Source organism: Lactuca virosa, chromosome 8 (assembly GCF_052849685.1).
Source record: "Lactuca virosa cultivar CGN04683 chromosome 8, Lactuca_virosa_CGN04683_v6, whole genome shotgun sequence".
Lineage (NCBI taxonomy): Eukaryota > Viridiplantae > Streptophyta > Magnoliopsida > Asterales > Asteraceae > Lactuca > Lactuca virosa.
The window spans coordinates 231,352,630-231,369,477 of NC_136433.1; the positions used below are offsets into that span (position 1 = coordinate 231,352,630).

General features: G+C 34.9%; 3 protein-coding genes across 3 annotated transcripts; 1 reads left to right on the forward strand and 2 right to left on the reverse strand.

Annotated features, from left to right (window-relative positions):
- Window positions 1–508: 508 nt before the first annotated feature.
- Window positions 509–3,977, forward strand: NPR3 (NPR1-like protein 3). The gene is made up of 4 exons (XM_079064354.1): window positions 509–1,967; window positions 2,052–2,799; window positions 3,028–3,225; window positions 3,520–3,977. Exons 1-4 carry the CDS (start codon window positions 1,440–1,442, stop codon window positions 3,780–3,782), a joined length of 1,737 nt encoding a protein of 578 aa, XP_078920480.1. The 5' UTR covers window positions 509–1,439; the 3' UTR covers window positions 3,783–3,977.
- A 9,193-nt stretch (window positions 3,978–13,170) lies between these two features.
- LOC145131315 (uncharacterized) lies at window positions 13,171–14,586 on the reverse strand. The gene has a single exon (XM_079066023.1). The coding sequence runs from the start codon at window positions 14,584–14,586 to the stop codon at window positions 13,171–13,173; it is 1,416 nt and encodes a 471-aa protein (XP_078922149.1).
- Window positions 14,583–15,969, reverse strand: LOC145131316 (uncharacterized). The gene is made up of 3 exons (XM_079066024.1): window positions 15,826–15,969; window positions 14,967–15,741; window positions 14,583–14,833 (listed from the first exon to the last, which is right to left on the reverse strand). The coding sequence occupies exons 1-3, from the start codon at window positions 15,967–15,969 to the stop codon at window positions 14,583–14,585; spliced, it is 1,170 nt and encodes a 389-aa protein (XP_078922150.1).
- Window positions 15,970–16,848: the final 879 nt, after the last annotated feature.

The following is a 16,848-nucleotide window of genomic DNA, read 5'->3' on the forward strand; positions in this document are numbered from 1 at the left end:
AAACATAAACAAATCGGTTTTTTCTAGCGGTGAAAATGTGGATGTCACAAATTATATGTATAATATGTATAAGTTTTAAATGTTAAAGTGTTTTGAATGTGTGTGTGAGAGAAATGGGGTATTTTTCTCATTTCTATAATAAAAAAAAACTGAAAAAAGAAAATACAAATGGCAAAATCGACATAATTTTTTTTTAAAACAAATTAAACCAAACTCGCAATAAAATAAAACTTTTGGACCGATGATGCTAGTCTAAACTTGTTTGGACCAGAGTGACAATTTTCGTAATAAGACCATTCTTACAATTATGTCATCCCAAAAATATAGACTAAAATTTGCATGTTCATAAAAAAAAAAAATAAAAAAAAAATAAAATAAAATAAAATAAAAATACAAGGACCACTTTTATAATTCTTAAAAAAAAAAAATACAAGGACCACTTTTATAATTCTTAAAAAGATTGGCGTCCTAAATATTTAATGCAATTATTCGTTTCGAAAAGACTTCATCAGCATTTACAACGCTGACGTCGTATACTGCGTATGCAAAACGCGGCAAGCCACCTTACGCCATCATCGTCGTCACCTCAACTCAACTGCATCATCTCATCTCTATTTCGGTACTTCCCATTTTCCACGATAGCTTCTTCGGAAGTCTTTTGAAGCTTCTTCAATAGATCAATCATTTGATTCTATCGGTTTGATTTCGTTTTTACCGTTTCTCGACGTTAATTTCGCTTTTTTTTTTCCACATGGGTTTTGCTTATTGAGTGATTATTTTTTCTGGGTATTCGTTCGAAATACGAAAAGAAGAAAAGATTTGGGGATTAGGGTTCTGGTAATAGATTTGTTACTCTGTGTATAGCTGATTCGAACAAGTTTCGGGGGTTTATATACGTTTTGATGAAGATTCATGCTATGGGTTTTATCTCAGAATCAGGAAAAGCTGATTTGATTTGGGGTGTTAGGCCTTTGTTTTACCATAAATTTGTAGCAAAAAATATGGAAATTTCTCGATCTTAGTTTGATAAAAGGGCAGTATAATCATTTAAGATCCATCAGTTTGTGGGTTTCACTATATGCTCTGCCACTAATCTCTTCAATTGCTTTGTGGTCTTGCTGCTCGGATTTCAGAATCTCTAAAGTTGACCTTGACTTTGATTTTTCACTTGTACATGTATAAGCCTTGATTTGATCCATTATATGTCCTTTCCAACTATATCATAGCAAAACGTTCTTTGTGGTTTGAGTTCTTGTTCTTTATCTATGGAAGTTCCAAGATTTGACCTTTTTTGTATGTAAAAATTAAACCCCTGATCTTCTTTCATGTTAGGCATCCGAGCTCTTGCTTTTTAGCCATAAAAGTTTCTATTTTTAACCCCTAAAATCTTTTTTCATGTGATTTTTTTCATTTCCATATTGGGAATTCGACTTTAATCCATGGCATATTCATCAGAACCATCATCATCGATAAGCTTCACCTCATCATCTCACATATCCAACGGCTCTTCTCCAATCCCTGATACACGCCCAAATCTTGAAATCATTAGCTTAAACAAACTCAGCTCAAACTTAGAGAAGCTCTTATCTGATTCCGATTCCGATTACAGTGATGCCGAAGTTGTTATCGAGGGGATTCCCGTAGGCATTCATAGGTGTATCTTAGCTACAAGAAGCAAGTTCTTTAGCGATTTGTTTAAGAAAAGTAAAGGGTGTGTTGAAAAGGATGGGAAACCGAAATACATCATGAGTGAGTTGTTGCCATATGGGAATGTTGGATATGATGCGTTTCTTGTATTTTTAAGTTATATTTATACTGGAAAATTGAAGTCATCTCCCCCAGAGGTTTCAACTTGTGTGGATGATGGATGCCTCCATGATGCTTGTCGCCCTGCTATTAATTTTGCAGTTGAATTGACTTATGCAGCTTCGGTTTTTCTAATTCCGGAGTTGGTTTCGCTTTTTCAGGTATAAAACAAATTGAAATTGATCATCTAACGTTTAAAATTGGAAGTTTACGATTTGATAATTCTTACATTTTCGAATATTCAGCGTCGACTTCTCAATTTCATCGACAAAGCTCTCGTAGAAGACGTAATCCCGATCCTCGTTGTGGCCTTTCACTGCCAATTACAACACATTTCAACTCGTTGTATCGATCGTATATCGCGCTCAAATCTCGACAACGTTTGCCTCCAAAAAGAGCTTCCATTCGAAGTCTTCCAAATCATCAAATCAATTCGCAACCCTGAACACGAGCACACAGTCGAATCCGATGAAGACGCATTACGTGAAAAACGAATCAAAAGCATACACAAAGCCCTCGATTGCGACGATGTCGAACTCGTCAAACTAATTTTGACCGAGTCAAACATCACATTAAACGAAGCGTTCGCTTTACATTACGCAGTCGCGTATTGTAATCAAGAAGTCGCGAAGCAGATTCTCGATTTGAATCTTGCGGATGTCAATTTGAGGAACGCGCGAGGGTACACGGTGCTGCATGTGGCGGCGATGCGGAGGGAGCCGTCGATTATTGTCTCGCTTTTGAGTAAAGGGGCGGTGGCTGCGGAGATGACGGCTGATGGGCAAAGTGCTGTGAGTATTTGTCGGAGGTTAACGAGACCAAAGGATTATAATGTGAAGATTGAACGAGGGCAAGAAAGGAATAAAGATTGGATGTGTATTGATGTTTTGGAGAGGGAGATTAAGAGGAATCCTATGGTGGGAGATGTTTCGGTTTGTTCTTCCGCTGTTGCAGATGATTTGCATATGAAGTTGCTTTACTTGGAAAATCGAGGTAATTTTGGCAACTTATCTTCATCCAAGTTTCATTTATTCCTATTACAACGTTGTATTTTCAAGTTTTTTCTTGATAAGGCTGTGAACTTTGAAAGATCTATCCAATTATAACAATGAAATTACTATAACGTGGTAGTTTCTTCAAAGTACAATGCTTTAATATGAAGAATGAAAGTAGAATGCTAAAGTAGCTATTTCTTGCATTTAACCCTAATGTGTTATGCAGTGGCGTTTGCAAGATTATTGTTTCCTTCGGAAGCTAAACTAGCTATGGAAATCGCACATGCCCAAACAACCTCGGAGTTTCCGGGTCTCTTGGCATCAAAAGGGTCAAATGGTAATTTAAGGGAGATGGATTTGAACGAAACACCTTCGGTACAAAACAAAAGATTGTTTTCTAGAATGGAAGCACTTTCAAGAACAGGTAAATTCTCAATTCAATAGTTGATTATAGTATCATACTAACTTTCATTTCTTTCTGTTTTAACTTTTAACATTGTATTTTCGATTTTTTTCTTATTAAGTTTACGTACTTTGAAAATTCCAAATACAACATTACACTTTTAATCTCTCGTATTGAGACATTCTACTAAGAAAAATCTAGATGTTAAAATTGCTTTGTGTTTGGGCGACTACGCTATAATTTAAATGTTGCTATTTCTCGAAAAGTAAGTACAACAAGTTAACATAAGCCTAAAATTTTCTTTTGTGGATACAGTGGAGACGGGTAGGCGATATTTTCCTCATTGTTCGGAGGTTCTTGATAAGTTCATGGAAGACGATCTACCAGATCTTTTTTTCCTGGAGAAGGGTACTCCAGAAGAACAAGAAATAAAAAGAACTCGATTTGTTGAACTTAAAGAAGATGTCCAAAGGGCCTTCACAAAGGATAAAGCCGAGCTTCATCGTGGTTTGTCTTCATCGATGTACTCCCCAACAGTGAGACATGGGGGGAAGAATAAAACACGAAAATACTCGTGAAATGTGTATTTTATGTGTTTACGTTGAATAGATTGTTATGTTAGATGGCTGTAGTCTTACATTAACTAGACACAGTTTTATCTTACTTATCTGTCTCACATGTTTCTTTTTTTTAGAGAGAAAATCAAGGACTCCATGTATCTATCGGTTAAGTTTTTTTTTTACATCGTCTAATCCACTTAAATGTGTTGCAAATTCCTCATTTGGCGCTAAAAATGTGAGTGTCCGGATACTCTTCGTAGCTTTAAGTTTTGGATGTATGTTGTAAAGATTTTGTAGGGTACCAAAACGATGGCACATTGTATGTCTGAACTCTGAAGTACAATAGGTTTATGTTTGAGAAAAAGAAGAAAAAAAGATGATAGTTTGGTTATGATTTTATGCTAAATTCGAATGTTGAATCGTTGTGGTTTGTGCATGGCATCGTTGTTATCGAATTAATTGCTTGCTACGAAAAGAGAATTATGTAGTTTTGTTAGATTTCATTATTGTTTAGCTTTGAATGATTACATTATGGTTATTTTATCTTTGGATTTTGTGAATGAGAAATCTCTAGAAAAGTCTTAAAATTTTAGTCTAATTTATGAAAAAGTCGCGAACTAATTTTTGTTTACAGAAAAACACAGAATACCGGCTAAAACTTCGAAAAAACCCTTTTTGGCCGGTTTCGTAGATTTAGCCGGTATGTCCTTTTTCGTTAGTTTGTTCAAAATATCAGGACTTTTCTGAAAATTACCCGATAACCAAAATACTGGGACTTTTTTAAAAATTACTATGAAATTAATGGATATTATTATTAACAAATCATTTATAAACATAAAAAATATTTTTTTATTATAAACAAAGGAAATACATTTGTTGCTGATTTTTAGGAATATAATGGTCGACTATGTACTTCTCTATTGTTTGTTGACCACTTCAAAGTCTCTTTGTTCTTCCTATGAATCGTTGTGGGTGTGATAATGAGAAGTACTCTGTTAGGCGTGACCAATACAAGAGTTGATAATATTTATTAATACACAATCAATAAGTGTCTACTTGCTATTAGACATGATTCTATATGATCACATGTTATTAGAAAATATCATTACACGAACATATAGATCTTTAATTATGTTCTTTAACCTAACTACCACCTAACCTCCAAACATTACCCGGTAACAACCATAAAATTACAAACATCTATCGAGAGTGAAAAGTAAACTTTAAACGACAATTTAAATAGATAATCACCCTTCACATGTTTCCATATAAATTATCATTCACGGTTCACTTTTCACATTTTATAGATGTGTGTTAGCTGATGGTTCTTAACATGTGAGGTATGAATGTTGGTTGGTAGTTAGGTTAAACAATATAAGAGGAACACCAACATTAGAGGAATGCTAACTAAGTACATCTCACCATCATACCCACAATAATGCATAGGAAGAACGTAGAGAGTTTGAGTGGTCAGTAAGCAACAGAGAAAGACTTAGACCACCAATTTATTTCTAGAAATTAGCAACAAATGTATTTCCTTTTTTTATAATAAAAAGATTTTTTATGTTTATAAATGATTTGTTTAATAATAATATCCTTTAATTTCATGGTAATTTTCAAAAAAATCCAAATATTTTGGTTATTATGTAATTTTTGGAAAAGTTCCAAAATTTTAAGCAAACTCACGAAAAAGGACAGAATACCGGCAAAATCTGTGAAACCGGCCGAAAAGGGTTTTTTCGAAGTTTTAACCGGTATTCTGTGCTTTTCTGTAAACAAAATTTAGTTTGAGACTTTTTTATAAATTGGACTAAAATTTTAGGGCTTTTTCTGGAGATTTCCCTTTTGTGAATTATTGTATGATGATAGAAGTACTAAATTAATTGTATATGGATTTATTTTGATAAGATTTTAGAATCTTGTCAAAATGTTTATTTTATAATTAATATATATGTTTAAATTAAAGTATAATATTTTTTATTTTTTTTGCCACAATTACATTAAAATACTAGCAAGACGCCGGAGAAACAAGAGAACAAACATTACAAGTTTCAAGCAATAAACTAGGAAAACACCAATCAAACCAACAAATATATTTATAAAGAGATCTATTTTTGATCCAGTTAAATGCAACTAATTGAATCTCATTTGTCGTTTTTAACGAAGAGCGAATCTCATTTGTCGTTTTTAACGAAGAGCACTTTTTCCTCTTGAATACTAAATAATTACGAGTTTTCCAAATTAACCACGCCACTGAAAATAATAAAGCCACCATGAGTTACCTTCTTTTCTTTCCATGAAATGAGTCTTTTAGGAAAGTGAGAAGATCCTCTTTGTTGCAAGGAATCGAGGACAATGAGTTGCTCCACACCACGAACCAAAGCCAAATGTGAACCTAGAACTCACATCTCAAAAAAAGATGGTCCACAATTTCCTCCTCTAAACCACATAACAGACAAACAATAGAGTTTAAACAATTCCCCGTAATGATAAATTGCTAACACCCAAAAATTTTGTTCAAAACCAAACGTCATACAAAACAATTAAGCCTGCTCAACGACCATCTCACCCATCTAAAACAACACACAGTAGTAACCACCTCCAATTTAACAGCCATCAACCATCTTAGTCTGAAATGTCCTCTTTCTACAACCAAGTGTCTGAAGTTGTGGAAAGGCTAAAACTAACGACAACCCTAACCCTCCACCTTGACAGATTCTATGCTCCTTCTCAGTGTTCTTCTCTTCTTCTTTGGTGCCCCTGAAAAATAACCCCATAACTATTGTTTGTCCTCTTCGAAACCTTGCAATTCTTATTCACTTCAAGCATATAAGAGAAGAAAAGTTCACAGAAGGTTGAGAAGTAGTACGTCTGGTTCACCAGGTTCTACCATTGGAATGACTTCTTTAAAGTAAGATTACAACACCACTTGTCTTTCCAAAAATGAGTGTGCTTACCATCCTCATCTTCGTGAACGAAAGATCATCAATAAATAAATTCCACTCTTGGAGACCTCCTTTAATTTGATAAATATAGAGCAAAGTACCGGAATGACACACTTAGCAAAAGGCTTTCCATCAAAACACTTTATATATAATAAATAAATAAAGATAAAAGGACTAATGTAATAGTTTCTCTAGAAATAGAGAAAATAGTCATACATTTCGTAATGTGTTCCACTAATGTGAAAGTCAAAAAAGTATTATCATATTTGAGCGAAAAGCACGACAAATTCCTCCATTTTTCCTTTCTATTTTTACGTTACACTTTCAATCTCTCTCATACTTTGTTGGAGTTATCCCGAATTGGGTATTATCTTATAGATAAATATATTTTGAATGTATAGATTAGTCTTATCTTATTAGTTTGCTTTGGTTTCTGATAAGGTCTCACAGATGTATATATATAGATATAGCGATTAATAAAAGGATCAGATTTTTGAGTCTTCAATCTTCACTTGTCTCAATTGTTTCATGGTATCAGAGCAGGTTTGAAATATAACCTTGCGGCATGACTAAATCGGGAGAAGAACCCTCTGGAGCGAATGCTTCTCAGAAAATCGAAGCCAACTCGCCGTTTTACCTTGGTCCCCAAGATCGACCAGGGGATTTTATCACGCCGACTAGGCTCCGAGGAGACAATTACGATGACTGGGCTGGTGACATCCAGATGGCCTTGGAAGCACGAAGAAAGTTCGGGTTTCTTGATGGGACGATTACTGAAAGGGTGCCACCTGTTACAGAAGCCGATTGGAATACGATTAATGCAATGTTAGTATCCTGGATTATGAACACAATTGATCCAGAGGTCAAGTGTTCCTTGTCTAAACATCGTGATGCAAAGAAGTTGTGGGAGACTTTGAAATCGCGATATACTGTGGTCAATGGACCACGAATTCAGCAGCTGAAGTCATTGATCGCCAAGTGTGAACAGGGTAAAAATATGCCAGTTTCTGAGTATTTCGGAAAATTGACTGGACTGTGGGAAGAATTGCATAAACATGAACCTCTTATTGACTGCTCCTGTTGTGATGTATGTACAGCTGGATCTAAACATGAAGAAAGAAGAGAAACTGATATGTTTCACAAGTTTCTTATGGGGTTGAACACTGACCTTTTCTCCACTCTGCGCACTAGTATCTTGTCACAGGATCCACTTCCATCTCTTGATAAGGCCTATCAGTTTGTGATTCAAGATGAGAGGGTGAGGACTGCTCATGTAGTGGTAGAAGATAAACCCGCGGATGTGTTAGGGTTTAGCGTTCGAGCAACTTCAAGCAAAGGAAGAGGAGGTCGTGTAGAGAAGGTGGACAAATCATCCTTGCATTGCTCCCATTGCAAGAGATCTGGTCATGATTCGAGTTCCTGTTTCGAACTGGTCGGATATCCGGAGTGGTGGGAGGACAGAAGTAAAAGTGATGGAGGGAGTATAGGTGGCGGTCGTTCAGGCGGACGAGGAAGGGGTTCTCATCGGACCCACTCCATCTCTACTGGACAACAACTTGGGCCTACTCAGAATATTGGGTCAGGCCAGGCGCATACAACAGGAACACCTTTACCGTTCACTGCTGAACAGTGGAAGGCTCTAACAGGTTTAATGAGTACTTCTAAAATTCCTGAAGAAAAATTAAACGGTACATTTCAAAAACGACTTTGGATTATTGATTCTGGGGCAACCTATCATGTCACCGGTGATGTTTCTTGGTTACATAATACACGACAGGTTCCAAAAACTCTTGTCGGATTGCCTAATGGAAAGAAGGTCATAGCTACTCATGAGGGTAGTGTCAAATTGTCTGACAAAATCACACTCAAAAGTGTACTCTTAGTTCCTCGTTTGAATTGTAACTTGATTTCGGTGTCACAATTAAATGATGATATGAGATGTGTTACTCAGTTTGATTCTCATATGTGTGCTATACAGGACCGGTCGAGGACGCTGATTGGAGCGGGTGTTAGACGGGACGGACTGTATTACTTTGGAAAAGGAGAATCTATTCATCGTGTTGCGGTCAATGGAGCTTCATCAATATTGGAATTGTGGCACAAACGAATGGGTCATCCTTCAGAAAAAGTGGTGAAATCCCTCCTTCCTACTAGTGATATAAGGGGTAGTTTGAATAAAGCCTGTGAAGTGTGTTTTCGGGCTAAACATTCTAGAGATAAATTTTCTGTAAGTAATAATAAAACTAGTCGAATTTTTGAGAAAATACATTGTGATTTGTGGGGTCCTTATAAATACCCTTCTAGTTGTGGAGCGCGATATTTCTTAACCTTAGTAGATGATTACTCTCGGGCTGTTTGGATTTATCTTATGGTTGATAAAACTGAAGTTTTTCAAACGTTCATGTCCTTTGTTGCTATGATTGATAGACAATTTTCTAAAAAGATTAATATTGTTCAAAGTGACAATGGAACTGAATTCAATTGTTTACTGGATTATTTTACTACTAAATGTATTATTTTTCAAACCTCGTGTGTTGGTACCCCCCAACAAAATGGTCGTGTTGAAAGAAAACACAAACACCTTTTAAATGTTGGTCGTGCCCTAATGTTTCAAGCTCATTTGCCAGTCACTTTTTGGGGAGAATGTGTGCTCACCGCTTCTCATTTAATCAATCGTACACCGTCTTCTCTATTAGATAATAAAACCCCTTTTGAAATTTTATATGGTAAGGATCCGTCCTATTCTACAATCAAAACATTTGGGTGTCTTTGCTTTGCACACAATCAAAAAGCTAAGGGTGATAAATTTGCCAGTCGAAGTCGTAAATGCATGATTGTGGGATATCCGTTTGGTAAGAAAGGGTGGAAGCTATACGGTCTTGATACCAAAACATTCTTTGTTTCAAGAGATGCAAATTTTTTGAAGACATTTTTCCCTATGTTGACATTAATCTACAAACTCAACCAAACACACCTACATTAAATGAGTTACCTGATTATTTCGAACCGGAGGACATAATTTCCGATCAGCCCACTGTTGAGTCACAGCCCACTTCGGAACAGCTCACTCCGGAACAGTCTTCTCCTGGACAGCCCATCCCGGAACAGCCTCACAATGCATCATCACTGCCATCTCCTACTGCTGCAACCGAAGATCAACTTGGTAGGGGCCATCGTGAAAAATTTCCATCGGTTCTCCTTCGCGACTTCATCTCTCATACGCGTACTGTCCCGTCTCGCTCACACCCGGCTTCATCAGTTTCCTCAGGTAATCCCTATCCTATAGCTCATTACATTACTTGTGATAAATTTTCTCCCAAATATCAGCATTTTTTATCCGCCATTGTTGCTGGTCATGAACCCCGTTCATTTAAAGAAGCAATGAAATCTGATGTTTGGCAAAAATCAATGCAAGAAGAAATACGAGCACTTCAAGACAATGGTACTTGGACCTTGACAACTTTACCCCCAGGAAAGAAAGCGCTTGGCAGTCAATGGGTCTACAAAATCAAATATCTCTCTACAGGTGAAATTGAGAGGTATAAATCACGACTGGTGGTGTTTGGGAATCATCAAAAGGCAGGAATCGATTATAATGAGACATTTGCACCTGTGGCTAAAATGACCACCGTGCGCGTGTTTCTTGCTGTAGCAGCCGCCAAAAATTTGGAGCTCCATCAAATGGATGTTCATAACGCTTTCTTACACGGTGATTTGACTGAAGAGGTGTACATGCGACTTCCACCCGGATTCAGGTGCTCTAACCCCAATCTTGTGTGTCGATTACGCAAGTCTCTTTACGGGCTCAAACAAGCTTCGCGTTGCTGGTTTGCTAAACTTGTTCGATCTCTTAAAGATTATGGTTTCCGCCAATCATATTCAGATTACTCTTTGTTTACCTACACACGGGGCTCTATTCAAATTAATGTCCTGGTTTATGTTGATGATTTAATTATTTCAGGCAATGACTCTAGTGCCATCATATCTTTCCAAACATATCTTCATAAGTGTTTTCACATGAAAGATCTTGGAGCTTTGAAGTATTTCTTGGGAATTGAAGTGGCAAGAAGCCCCAAAGGGTTATTTCTTTGTCAACGCAAGTACACACTTGATATCATAAAAGAAGCCGGTGTCTTGGGTGCCAAACCTGCTGGATTCCCGATGGAACAAAATCACAAACTTGGGCTTGCTGGTGGAGCATTGTTATCTGATCCAGAAGCCTGTCGCCGGTTGGTGGGAAGACTTATTTATTTGGCTGTTACACGGCCTGATCTTGGTTATTCGGTTCATATACTTTCCCAGTTTATGCAAGCTCCCCGTACGGAACATTGGAAGGCGGCACTTCGTGTGGTTAAGTATCTAAAAGGAACTCCAGGACGTGGCATACTCTTGAGTTCTGATAGTAAACTAGTTTTAGAAGGATGGTGTGACTCCGATTGGGCTGTTTGCCCTATTACTCGTCATTCTTTGACCGGATGGATTGTCTATTTTGGGCACTCGCCTATAGCATGGAAAACTAAGAAGCAACATACTGTCTCACGCTCTTCCGCAGAAGCCGAGTATCGATCTATGGCAACCATTACATGTGAATTTAAATGGCTTAAAAATCTTCTCTTAAGCTTGGGAGTTTTTCATTCACAACCTATTAAGCTTCATTGTGATAATCAAGTTGCCTTACATTTGGCAGACAATCCTGTCTTTCATGAACGAACAAAACATATTGAAGTCGATTGTCATTTTGTGCGTGATGCGATTACTGATGGACTGGTGTCTCCTACGTATGTGCATACTTCTGAACAATTGGCGGATGTTCTAACCAAGGCTCTTGGAAAAACACAGTTTGATCGCATTATTGACAAGTTGGACATTTTTGATCCCCATGCTCCAACTTGAGGGGGGTGTTGGAGTTATCCCGAATTGGGTATTATCTTATAGATAAATATATTTTGAATGTATAGATTAGTCTTATCTTATTAGTTTGCTTTGGTTTCTGATAAGGTCTCATATATATATATATATATATATATATATAGCGATTAATAAAAGGATCAGATTTTTGAGTCTTCAATCTTCACTTGTGTCAATTGTTTCATACTTCCATTGTCGCCTTGAAGAAAATGAGAAAATAACACCAAATAAAACAACTAAACAAGCTTTTCTTTTTATAATTTTGATGTCATATCTTTTATGCTTACATATGTTACACGTTTCACTTTTGCAAGTTTCACATTGAGGAATTGATTTTCGCATAGTTTGTTTAAGGCTTCGAGTTTATAAATTTGATGCAAATTTATTGTACATGCATATATCTACCCTAATAAATGAAAATCTTTTTTGTCATATGTCACACTTTCATTGATTTGGGCACATGTCATTTTGTGGTTATTTTCAATTAAATTTTTGTCACATGGCATTTTGTGGTTGTTTCATTTTTATTAAATTCCACATAATATTTAACTACATGTATCAATTGCAATAAAAATAATAATAAATGCATTTCAATTTCATTAATTGACTTTCCTTTCATTTCAAAATTTGTAAATTAAAGCCCATTAGTTTCCTTTGTTTATTTATTTAAATTATTTGTTTAAATTTAAAAGAGAAATAACACTTTAATTTTAATAATTCAATATTTTTCTAATTTTTCATATAAATTCAAACTTCTCAAATATTTAGAATTTCATATTTAATTTTTTTTAATGAACTCATGTAATACATTGGTCTTACACCTAGTTTTGTTATATTTATAAATTTATTTCAAATGTACTTAGCATGTATGTATATATTTTGATGTAAAAATAACCATATTTACATATTTGTACTATCAAAATTTCGATTTCTTACTTTAACTTTGTTTTTTTATAATATACACCAGGTGAAAACCCGTGGGACCCACGAGTGTTAATGTTAAATAGAATTTTAAATATAATTATGTAATAAATAATGTATCATTAAGTTAGAAAACTTATATATTATTTTTAAATAACTTTTTCATTTGTAAGTATTTAATTACACAATAAATTGTAAGTATTTAATAGCAAATGTAGTTTTTAAAATCCTTACTTTTTACTGCTTGTTAATCGTTTATGCTGATTGCACATAAGATTAATAGAAATTGTTGTTGTTTTCATATGTTTTTTTTTAAACTTTACATTGATTTATTGCGTCATGTGTTTCTTTTTTAGGCTTACTGTCTATAACGTTGAAATTCGTTCAATGTTGGTGTTTTTCTTAGGATATGTTCTCTATTTTTAGTAAATTTGTAAACTTTAAGTATTTAAATACAAATATAAATCCACATATTTTATAAAAGTCATTACTTTATATAATGCAAACATACATTTAAATAAAGACAAAAATACCCAAAACAACATCGAAATTGATTTGATACAAAACAAACAAAATATGTATGTAATGAAATTAACATAAAAAATGAGTAAAAGATGCTACAAAAAAGTTGTTTATAAATTGCGAAAAACTTCCTTATAAACAACATTGGAAGTCTTATTTGTGAGTCTACCATCTTTATCTAAAATTAATAATTTCAATCCATCTCTGCTTTGAACTCTAGATAACGCAACATACAATTGCCCATGTGAAAAAAACGGATCTTTGAGAAACAAACCAACCTTCGATAACGGTTGTCCTCGACTCTTATTAATAGTTATTGCAAAACATACCGCCAAAGGAAACTGTCTTTTTGTGAATTTGAAGGGAATTTTTTTTTCTGATGGAGTTAAATACATTCTTGGAATAAAAGTCTGATTTCCAATATTAGTTCCAGACATTATACGTGCCTCAATAACACGTTTGCCCAATGATATCACCTGTAGTCTTGTGCCATTACATAAGCCGTTTTTCTGATCAATATTTCTCAGTAACATTACTGGAACACCAATTTTTAAAACTAACATATGATTTAGTAGACCGGATACTTTAAGACCATTTAAAACATCAGGCGAGTATAAATTTGCATCAAACTGATCATGGACAAATTCGGATTGACATAGGCTATCTGAACTTAAATATTCAACCTCATCTCCTGGAAACTTGTTAAGTAAACGGTCGTTTATTTCCTGAACAACTTCATTCTTTGGAGCAAGTATAGCTCTTTCTTGGAGATAATTTGTACTGTTATACTTCTCCAAAATTGAAGGATATACAAACTCAATTAATGAACCTATAGGATCATCTGGATCATTAATGAGAATATCATTCGGAATATCGATAATCGTTTCGCCGTCGTTCGGACCACCGCGTTTGCCTTCTCCTATATCCAATAACCAATTTGCAAAATCTCTTATTTTTTCTATATCAGGTTGATCCCTTCCAACAGTTAGCCTCATGTTTTTTGTTAATCTATACACTTTGCAATGTTGCCATAAATATGAAGAACTCAAAGACGTATTAACAATGTTCTGTCTGCTGCCACCCGGAACAACATGTAGAATCTGTCTGAAATCTCCTCCAAAGACAATAACTTTCCCTCCAAAAGGAATATTTGAGATGCTAGAATTTCCACACCTTAATACGTCTTTCAAAGTTCGATCTAAAGCTTCAAATGCATGCTTATGGATCATAAGTGTTTCATCCCAAATTATCAAAGAGGTTTTTCTTATTAAGCTAGCCAACTCACCATGTGGATTTATTTTACAAAAAGAATCCTCTGTAAGTTCAAATGGAAGTATAAATCTAGAGTGTGCTGTTCTACCACCGGGCAATAATAACGAAGCAATACCGCTTGAAGCAACATTTAAAACAATATTACCATCAGATCTGATTGCTGCAGATATTGTCTTCCAGAGAAAAGTTTTACCCGTTCCACCATAACCATAAACGAAGAAAACACCTCCTGTATTTTCTTTAACAGCACTCATGATGTTAAGGAAAATGTTATGTTGCTCATTGTTAATGCAAGAAACATACGATCAAACTCATTCTTTAGAACGGGAATGTCGTAATCTAGCTCCTCAACGATAAGTCGATTGTTCGAAGAAGAAACTGATTCAACATCTGGGTAAGGCATCTTTTTGAAATTTTTTAGAGTGGAGTTGTTTTGAAGTAAAATTTGTTCTATTTCAAACAAAGTTAAGTTCTTAACTTCATCTTCACTGAGTGATAAGTCTACACCATAAATTTTAAATTAATTAGAAAATATAAAATACAATATTTAATAATATTTATAATACTTATTTAATGGATGTTGATAAGAAAAATAAATTATTTTAAATAGAAATGAAGAAGATAATTTAAATACCTGGAGACTTGAACCTTTGTCGTTGGTTATATAGAACTCCATCCGCCAAATATTCCCATGTATCTTCCCAAACGATCTCTGGTTTAGACATACTATTACACATCATAAATGTGGCAAATAAGAAGCGTAGATAAAAACCAGATCCAGAATGACTTGCTTCTTTAATTGCATCGATGTATTCCTTGTCATCATCTAATAGCCCGAGTGCATAACAAGCATCTCTAAAAGAAGAATACGTTTCACCATTTACCTTGCGAATTTCATCAAATGACGTCGCACCTTTAACTTTATTTAAAAGAATCCTTAAAAAGTATGCTTCGCCAAGATTAGGTGAAACGGAATGAATTCTACCAATGGCTTTTCCTGCTTTCCTTCGCTTCCAAAACCTACCATTTAATACCCAAACAAACTTTGTAGGAAACTCAACATATGTAAGATCTCGTGCTTCACTATTAATTGCATTACACTCCATCCAAGATGTGAACTTTGAAGCAACAACAGAAGGTTTGTCCAGAACCTCGTCGATATCATCGTCTTTGCCATATACAATTTGTTGTTGATTAGGAAGATGAAAAGGTAGTCTAACCACAGAAGGATATCTGCAATGAACATCATATTTAAAAATTCGCCATGATGCTTCACATGCAGATAAATATCTACAATCGTAATATTCAGCTATTTCATCGACCACGTCATTATTTTCACATTCATTGTTTGTTGGTACAACAGCAACTGTAGCTCTATCAGGACCCTTGTTTATGTACTTAAACAGATACTTTATAGAAGATCATTGATTGCACCATTCAACATTAATATGTGCCTGATATCTTTTTAATAGATATTTGTTGTATGGAACAACATTTCTATTATCCAACTTGACACCCGATTTTTCTACAAAATGACCATCGTTTCTTCTCCTATATAACGGAAAACCATTTCCATCAACAGACGAATGATTACAGAATTGTTTTGGAAAGTTTTTAGAGCACTTTTTATCCACCATGCATGGGCAATTCATATTTTCAGCTCCACATGGACCATGACATGAACTCATTGACAAGTGAATACAATTATGGATCTTCAATTTGGTCTGGTATCTCGGCAGAAATTATCGGATCGATAAATTCAACAGTGGGTAACTTGTTGTCAGAATGCATAAATAAACATATATGACTATGCGGAAAACCTCTCTTTTGAAATTCAATGGTATAAACATCTGCAAAATATTTGGCAAAAAAACAAAATATGATTAGACAATAAAAACATATAAAAAATATACTATAATAAGAGTAATGTTTTATCAATAATGAAAATATATAATCTTAATTACATGCTTGAACTGTGCCGAAAATTTTATTCTCCTTTAAGTCTTTAATAAATGCATCGAGCTTGATCTTGAACAACCTACATAATATATCAGGCCTGTCTTCTGGTTGAAGTGAAGTATCCTTAAGAAACCTTTTAATCTCTGGCCATTTTGGATTACACGTAAAGGTTATGAAAAAATCTGGATATCCAAACCATTTACATAGTGACATGGCATCCAAATAGTTTTGCAGCATATATCGTGCGTCACCAGTAAAGGATGAAGGTAATATGACACGTTGTCCAACATTGGAGATATTCGTGGTTCCTTGAGCTTTTTGGTTACGTAAATTCTCATAAGACTCACATCTAAAAACATGTTGTTGCCTACGTATGTAATGCAATCTCTCCGTTTCCATCATAGTATAGGCATCTACCAGAAACTGTTGAAACAATCTTTTTGAATTAAGAATGAGGGAGAACGAATGATCTCTATCTTGAATTCTAAAAGCGAAATATTCTCTCATTGTACATTTCGCCCGCTTGCTGTTGGTTGTAAATGACACACCTCTATGAA